This window comes from Anabrus simplex, chromosome 12 (genome assembly GCF_040414725.1).
Source record: "Anabrus simplex isolate iqAnaSimp1 chromosome 12, ASM4041472v1, whole genome shotgun sequence".
NCBI lineage: Eukaryota > Metazoa > Arthropoda > Insecta > Orthoptera > Tettigoniidae > Anabrus > Anabrus simplex.
The window spans coordinates 97,740,300-97,749,668 of record NC_090276.1 but is presented as its reverse complement, the minus strand read 5'-3'; the positions used below and the strand labels follow the sequence as shown (position 1 = coordinate 97,749,668).

At 39.1% G+C, this 9,369-nt stretch overlaps 1 protein-coding gene across 1 annotated transcript in view; it reads right to left on the bottom strand.

Moving 5' to 3' along the window:
* Window positions 1–401: 401 nt before the first annotated feature.
* Window positions 402–9,369, bottom strand: part of LOC136884421 (UDP-glycosyltransferase UGT5) — a 54,417-nt gene continuing 45,449 nt past the window's right edge. The window contains exon 4 of the mRNA XM_067156567.2: window positions 402–1,942. Coding sequence (XP_067012668.2) covers window positions 1,657–1,942 — 286 coding nt within the window. The 3' untranslated portion in view covers window positions 402–1,656. The remainder of the gene's footprint in view (window positions 1,943–9,369) is intronic.

Genomic DNA, 9,369 nt, shown 5'->3' with positions numbered 1-9,369 from the left:
GGGCAATAGAATACAGGGTGCATTAAAATTCTACCCCTTCATTCGTTAACTACTTTGTGATGAAACATTTCTGCAAGCTTCCAGGTAACATGTCAACCAGAAGCAGACCTGTGGAAAGTCAATTAGAAGTCACCGAAAGACATGGAGAGACAAAGCAAGGAATGAGAATGTCTGACAATGACTTGTGTGTGGACATATGAGAAACATATGGTTGGAAAAAACAAATTTTGAAAAGCCTTGCAAGTTGGCACCAAAACATAGAGCACCAGCAGTGAATGGACGGGACAAAGAGGAGGCAGCTTGCTGGAGCAGACTACCAATAATGATAATGAAAATGGTGAAAGAATTACTGAAATAGGTTGAATGGTTTCCAATACAAAAAACTCAGAAACTTTATAATATTACTTTATATTTATTTATGAAAAAAATATAAAATTAGTTATACAAATCACATGTGGACTCGTAAGACAGTAAGACTCGTTATGCTACAGTGATCCAAGCGACATTAACATTTCTACTTACCTTTTGTGGAGCACTTTGACTTTTACTACTTTATGATTAATTTCATACTAGACAATACTCCTGAATAGATAATCTGTTATTGTACCTCAATCAACACAAACAAAACAAACATTAAACAATTCTTAGCATTACTGTGATGTCACTGTTAAGGAAGATACAAGACATACTGTACTTTTCCCAGTCCAAGACGACGTCTTTTCTTCAGAATCTCGTGTGAAAAATCAAAGGTCATCTTGCATTCACAACCTAGCAGTATTAATACCATGGTCACCACGCTGCTTCCCTTCACCCCCACAAACGCATAAAACTCAACCTTAACATCTAGATCATCGGCTCGATAATATGATGCCAGGTTTAAGTTAATGGTTATTGAACACGTGGACTGAAGAACAATTATGCAGATACAAGAAAATACAGCATAACTAAAGCCAACGCTCCGCATTGGCAAAACGACATAGATAGCACAAAATGCACAAAAATGTGCAAAACAAAGAAACATTCGGTGGCCTGCAACAAGTACGCTTTAAAGAAGTCGAATATTAAAATATTGAGGTAGGCCTATGTGCGTGAAAAACACAAGGACCGAATGGCTATACCACAACACAATAAACTCGTTAAACTTAAACGTCCGCGTTTTCATTAGACATCGCTAGCCACTGAAGTCGAATGAAGCCAGCAAGCAAGACATGCATCTAGCGGCAGCTGGTTCTGCTTGACGCTTAGTAAAAGTTTTATAGACAGCAGGAATATTTTTCTGATGAATCATTGTATTGTCGAGATGTGGAACAGGTATTGCCAGTAAATTTTCAACGGATTCTCTTCGATATTGCGATGACAGTTTTAATTTAATGGTTATGAAACTTGCGGAAATGAATAATAATTTTGTGACTGCAAGGAAATACACCATAACTAAAGACAATACTCGACACTGGCTTGAAAAGAAAGACAGTCATATGATTTCACAAAGCACTTTTTAAGCCTGATTTAATTCTTTTAAAGGAAAAATTGGGTGTCATCTTGGATTTGGAGAAATACAGTAGTTCTTAACAAAGAGCATTAGCTCCATGCTGCTTGCTTCAATTCACAATGCAGCTTTTCCACAGCCTGGGACCTCACGAACAGCAACAGACTCTTTCAGTTCTTTTTCTTCTTAGTCATGGAGGTCTGTTGCCTCTTCCTGAAGCACACTGTACGACAAAGAAGAATGAGACCCGCGAGCAAGAGCATAGGGACAACCAACAGTACTGCCAACACATCGAGGAGGTAGTACTGGTACCAGTACAGATCGAGTGCAGCGGACCGCAGATGTGGTGCTCCGTTGTGTCTTAGAACGTACTCTGTCCAGTACACAGCCTTCTCCAGAGGAGACTGCTGCTGGTCGCGGAACAAAGCAGACAGCCACTTGACCTTCTCTTGGTAACTACATCAAAGAGAAAACAAACAACAAATCATAAACTGATCATTGACTGCTGCTTAAAGGATGACACGCTATTACCCAGGAGCATGAGGCAAATGAAAATGAAAGAGGAAAAACTAAAAGTAAATGAGTAAAATTTCCTACAAAGGACGGTTGGCACCATTGAAGATGATACGTATGAAATGACATTTCTGAGAAGGGAAGTTGTTGATAGTAATGTTTTCTGGAAAATGTGTGCGCACCTCAGGCAGAAGAAACACAAATTGTTTGTAAGGTTGTGCAAGGATATTGTTTTTAGGGTTCATGCCAGAACCTCATTATAAATCCACATGATTGGAATCGCCCTGAAAATTGCAACAACAGGACATGAAATAGGATTCATGATGTCTTCTTGAGCGGGTACTTGGCCTGTTCTGACTGTCTCGTGCTGGTTTCACAGAGCTTGTAGACGATGTCTAGTCTACTGGAAATGTTTCCGCACGTAGTGAACCATATTCTTGAGCAACCCGTGGTATTCTGGCAACGCACCACTCCAAGTAGCCTCCTTGAAGTAGTGGCTTAATTCGATCACAACTGCCTCCCGCCATTATCAGAGAATATTTTGTTTTCACATTTATTTCTTTTTCTTCATGGAGATGGTTCATCCCATCAAGTAGTCATTGTGATTTGATCTGAGAATTGGACAGAGTTAAGCATCATGCGGCTATCCATCAAATCTTTGTTTTGAGCAAGACATGTTCAAATGTTTTCACATTTAAAAGATATATTTCAGTCAAAATTAATCAATAATTGGTATTTGGACAAAAACTCATTCAGTGCATATTTCCCTCAAATGTAACTTAGTCGTATTTGCAGTTTGTAGACCGAAGATACACATAAAGCGGCTAAGCACCAAACTCTGTGCTATAGAACATACGGTAATGTAACCAGCAACAAAATATTAGGTTTTCAATACCTATTACAATTTTATTATACTGTATAAGAATTTCACAGAAACATACAGGCAAGAAAGTGTTGAACTCGTAAAAGAAATAGCAGAAAAAGAAGGAAGTGGTAGTATCATTCCTAAATTCTGACTACCTGACAGAGACCAACGTTTTGTTGCATTTCTTACTAAACTGCTTGGTGAAATTAAGTTAGTTAAATCCAAACAGACAACAGTACACTTATAGTGTGAGAGCATGCACTAATGATAAGTCACTGTAGGCCCTATAGCAATAACTACTTTCTATCTCCTCCAGCTGTTCCACGGACAATAACACAGGTCATCCTTGTTCCGAAATTAAGAGTGCCGAGCTCACCATACCAGGCTAATAATCAGTTTGCCAGTAAAATGGTGTGGGATGTTGTTTAGCCAGATGTTACAAAATGCCATATATCACTTGGCGAATCAATTCTTTGAATAATATAATAATAATTTCGTGTGGCTATTTCTAGCCGAGTGCAGCCCTTGTAAGGCAGACCCTCCGATGAGGGTGGGCGGCGTCTGCCATGCGTAGGTGACTGCGTGTTATTGTGGTGGAGGATAGTGTTATGTGTGGTGTGTGAGTTGCAGGGATGTTGGGGACAGCACAAACACCCAGCCCCCGAGCCATTGGAATTAACCAATGAAGGTTAAATTCCCCGACCCGACCGGGAATCGAACCCGGGACCCCCTGAACCGAAGGCCAGTACGCTGACCATTCAGCCAACGAGTCGGACAATTCTTTGAATAAGGCGGATAGACGGTTGATGCATAACTAGTGACCCTGCCGCTCAGGTTACAGCTGTTTAAACTGAAACAGAGCTCTGCGAGTATTTGAGGAGAGATGGACTCTTTAGTTGTCGCTTAGCCGAACTTTGAAATGAAACTTGCTAATGTGAGTTAGTCGTAAAAGAAATAGCATTTACAATGCAGGCGGCTAGAAAAGAGTTCATGGTAACCTTCCATAAGAAATAATACATTCTGTTCATGTTAACCGAGTGTATTAGGCAAGTTTGTGTTAATGCAGCTTCACAGAAACAACTGGTGCTTTATGGATGTAGCCAGGTGTCGGTCACGCAGAGTCTAGCCAGATCCATCGTGTAACAAGGCAGTGGAGATATTGCTCTATTTAGCGCCTGCAGTGAGCACAGTCATACTTGAACGTCAAAAACAGTAAATCAACTCATGTGAATCCAGCAAATTTGAGTTATGCATTTACCTATCAAACTTGGATGTCATGAGTAAATAAAATCCAGAGCCTCAAAAATTATATATATCTATATAGTAGTGTAGATACATTGTAGTATAGATACAGTACATTTACAGTAGATAGTGCCGTATCTTGCCTGCTATATTCGTGTATTTTTCGTGTGTATCTATTAGACCGTAATACTAATAATAATTTGTCTAAGCATTTAGCTTCGTTGGTAATCTTTGAGTAGGCTACAGTAGTTCTTGCAAATTTCATTTCTGTTGTGCTTAGTTTAGTGACATACGGTACGGTTCCGTAATTAGGATACGTCTGAAAGTAGTTTAACATTACTGTAGTGTACTGTACAGTAGTGGTACGAGTAATATCCTATTAGAATTTAGTGTGATTATTTTATTATTGTAAAATATTTGTGTAGTACTGGTGTAGTAGAGGTATCCGTAGAAACTCGTACCGTACTAAAATACTGTTGTTGTAATTAGAATAGGCTTAATTGCAATTTGGAATTGTGTAGTTCTTGTGTAGGCTATTACTTTCGATATTCAGTAATTAACAGCAGTTTTTATCCTGTCAGGGGTTGTAGGATAAAAAAATAGAGCACGACTAAGTAGTATTGTAGTGTAGTCGTATATTAGTTACCTTATTGTTGTGTACTATCCCAGACAATATATCCCTCCGTTCATTTATTTTTTGCAAATAAGTTATTTTATTTTTAATTTCATTTTCCCCCCCGTAAAGAATGGCTAAGGAGCGCGAGTGTAGTTTCTGTGGGTGTGACGAGGCATTGAGGGGTATGAGGGAGGAGTTGGAAAGTTTGAGAGAGATAATTAGGATTCTCACAGAAGACAGGAAGGAAGATAGGACTCCCTCAAACAACGTACAGGTTACAGTAGGTGTACAAGAGGGAGGGGAAGGAAAGGGAGGAGTTGTAGAAGACAGGTGGTCTAATGTTCTAAGGGGAAGGAGAATGCAGGCTAAGAGCTCTATTCAGGATCAGAATTCAGGACAGGTGTCTGTGCAAAATCGGTACGAGTCACTCCAGGTAGAACAACAGAAGGAAGATGAGGGACAGGGAACTGTTGCTGAGATGTGTGGGAGTAGGAGGAAGGGAAAAGGTAGGAAAGGAAAATGTAGAGTAGATGATAGGAAAAGACAGGTGGAACAGGGTCATGGGAAGGAGAAAAGGGAGGAGGAAGTAGCTTCTGCAGTTATCAGGAAAGATAGGGCTGACCAGGAAGGGAGGGGATCAAACGAGGTGGGTAGGGTTGAGGCTCTGGTCATGGGAGATTCCATCGTTAGACACGTGGGGAAAGTGTGTGGAGGAAAAGGTACCAGGGTAGAGTGTTATCCAGGAATTAGGTTGAGGCAGATGTTAAGGAAAGTAGAAGAGAGGGAGGAGGGGAAGGAGAAGGTGGTAGTGTTTCACGTTGGTACCAACAACGTAAGGCAAGCTGATATAAGTACCAACATAGTTGGATATGTGTGGGATCTGGTAAATGCAGCACGGGTGAAGTTTAAGAAAGCGGAGATTGTTATTAGTGGAATACTGTGTAGAAGGGATACTGACTGGAGGGTGATTGGGGATTTAAATGAGACTATGGAGTGGGTATGTGGGAAACTGGGAGTGAAATTTCTAGATCCAAATGGGTGGGTAGGAGATAGGGATCTGCGCTCAGATGGCCTTCATTTAAACCGCAGTGGTACGTATAAGTTAGGAAATTTGTTTGGAAGGGTAATAGGGAGGTACATTCAGGGAAACGGGATGGCCTAGGGAGCGGTGATAAGGGAACAGGGAACTGGAAATCAAGTAGGGATGACATAAAATTGTTAGTGTTGAACTGTAGAAGTATTGTAAGGAAAGGAATAGAATTAAGTAATTTAATAGATATATATTCACCAGATATTGTAATAGGAGTTGAATCATGGTTGAGAAATGATATAATGGATGCAGAAATTTTCTCACGGCACTGGAGTGTGTATCGTAGAGATAGGATAGGAAGGGTGGGAGGCGGAGTGTTCATTCTGGTGAAAGAAGAATTTGTAAGCTACGAAAAAGTTAAAGATGAGACACATGAAATTCTAGGTGTAAGGCTCATTTCTAAAGATAATAGGCAACTTGATATATTTGGAGTGTACAGATCGGGAAAGGGTAGCACTGACGCGGATTCAGAATTATTTGATAGGATAGTCAGCTATGTGGGAAACGACATGGAAAGAAATGTGATTGTAGCGGGAGATCTGAATTTGCCAGATGTCAATTGGGAAGGAAATGCGAACGACAGAAAGCATGACCAACAAATGGCAAATAAGTTAATATGGGAAGGACAGCTGATTCAGAAAGTGATGGAACCAACCAGAGGGAAAAATATCCTGGATGTCGTGCTGATAAAACCAGATGAGCTCTATAGGGAAACTGAAGTAATAGATGGTATTAGTGATCATGAAGCTGTTTTTGTGGTAGTTAAAAATAAATGTGATAGAAAGGAAGGTCTTAAAAGTAGGACTGTTAGGCAGTACCACATGGCTGATAAAGCAGGCATGAGGCAGTTTCTAAAAAGTAGCTATGATCGGTGGAAAACGGTAAATAAAAATGTAAACAGACTCTGGGATGGGTTTAAAGAAATTGTTGAGGAATGCGAAAACAGGTTTGTACCATTAAGGGTGGTAAGGAATCGTAAAGACCCACCTTATTATAATAGAGAAATAAAGAGACTAAGAAGGAGGTGCAGACTGGAAAGAAATAGAGTTAGAAATGGCTGTGGAAGTAAGGAGAAATTGAAGGAACTTACTAGAAAATTGAATCTAGCAAAGAAGGCAGCTAAGGATAATATGATGGCAAACATAATTGGCAGTCATACGAATTTTAGTGAAAAATGGAAGGGTATGTATAAGTATTTTAAGGCAGAAACAGGTTCCAAGAAGGGCATTCCAGGAATAATTAATGAACAAGGGGAGTGTGTATGTGAGGATCTTCAAAAGGCAGAAGTATTCAGTCAGCAGTATGTAAAGATTGTTGGTTACAAGGATAATGTCGAGATAGAGGAGGAGACTAAGGCCAAAGAAGTAATAAAATTTACATATGATAACAATGACATTTACAATAAGATACAAAAGTTAAAAACTAGAAAAGCGACTGGAATTGATCAGATTTCTGGGGATATACTAAAGACAATGGGTTGGGATATAGTACCATACCTGAAGTACTTATTTGATTATTGTTTGGTCGGAGGAGCTATACCAGATGAATGGAGAGTTGCTATAGTAGCCCCTGTGTATAAAGGAAAGGGTGATAGACATAAAGCTGAAAATTACAGGCCAGTAAGTTTGACATGCATTGTATGTAAGCTTTGGGAAGGCATTCTTTCTGATTATATTAGACATGTTTGTGAAATTAATAACTGGTTCGATAGAAGGCAATTTGGTTTTAGGAAAGGTTATTCCACTGAAGCTCAACTTGTAGGATTCCAGCAAGATATAGCAGATATCTTGGATTCAGGAGGTCAAATGGACTGTATCGCGATTGACCTGTCTAAAGCATTTGATAGGGTGGATCATGGGAGACTACTGGCAAAAATGAGTGCAATTGGACTAGACAAAAGAGTGACTGAATGGGTTGCTATATTTCTAGAAAATAGATCTCAGAGAATTAGAGTAGGTGAAGCTTTATCTGACCCTGTAATAATTAAGAGGGGAATTCCTCAAGGCAGTATTATCGGACCTTTATGTTTTCTTATATATATAAATGATATGAGTATAGGAGTGGAATCGGAGGTAAGGCTTTTTGCGGATGATGTTATTCTCTATAGAGTGATAAATAAGTTACAAGATTGTGAGCAACTGCAACGTGACCTCGAAAATGTTGTGAGATGGACAGCAAGCAATGGTATGTTGATAAACGGGGTTAAAAGTCAGGTTGTGAGTTTCACAAATAGGAAAAGTGCTCTCAGTTTTAATTACTGCGTTGATGGGGTGAAAGTTCCTTTTGGGGATCATTGTAAGTATCTAGGTGTTAATATAAGGAAAGATCTTCATTGGGGTAATCACATAAATGGGATTGTAAATAAAGGGTACAGATCTCTGCACATGGTTATGAGGGTGTTTAGGGGTTGTAGTAAGGATGTAAAGGAGAGGGCATATAAGTCTCTGGTAAGACCCCAACTAGAGTATGGTTCCAGTGTATGGGACCCTCACCAGGATTACCTGATTCAAGAACTGGAAAAAATCCAAAGGAAAGCAGCTCGATTTGTTCTGGGCGATTTCCGACAAAAGAGTAGCGTTACAAAAATGTTACAATGTTTGGGTTGGGAAGAATTGAGAGAAAGAAGAAGAGCTGCTCGACTAAGTGGTATGTTCCGGGCTGTCCGCGGAGAGATGGCGTGGAATGACATTAGTAGACGAATAAGTTTGAATGGCGTTTATAAAAGTAGGAAAGATCACAATATGAAGATAAAGTTGGAATTCAAGAGGACAAACTGGGGCAAATATTCATTTATAGGAAGGGGAGTTAGGGATTGGAATAACTTACCAAGGGAGATGTTCAATAAATTTCCAATTTCTTTGAAATCATTTAGGAAAGGCTAGGAAAACAACAAATAGGGAATCTGCCACCTGGGCGACTGCCCTAAATGCAGATCAGTATTGATTGATTGATTGATAAAATAAGAGTTTTGTCTGTACATTGCTCAGAATTTTAAAAACATGGTATTTCTGTATCGGTCATGTCCACAGTTACAAGGAAATGCATTTTTTAAGTTTCCATAATTTGTCTGTATGTATGTATGTATCTATGTATGTATATATGTACGTATGCGGATCATGAGAAAACGGCCGAAGAGAATTTAATGAAAATCGGTATGTAAAGTTAGGAAATACGTCGCTAAAATCTAGGCCATAAATAATTTTATTCACACTGAGTGAAATGGTAGTTTAGGGGAAGGCCTAAAATTTAATTCTCAAATATTTACTTTATTAGTGGTCCTATCGATAAATGCTACATAACTAAAGTTATATAGTATTAAATTTTCGATCATTTATGTCTTATACATTTTTACCGCACCGGCTATGATAACAGAGATAATCATGAATTTGGATTTTTGTTGCTTAAGTCCATATCAGCGTCGAGTCACGAGAAAATGGGCGAACAGTATTTAATGAAAATCGGTATGTAAAGTCGGGGAATAAGGAACTACAGTCTATGCTATACATAATTATATAAGATGCCTAATATCACAGAGTCAGAAGAAAACTAAATGTGAA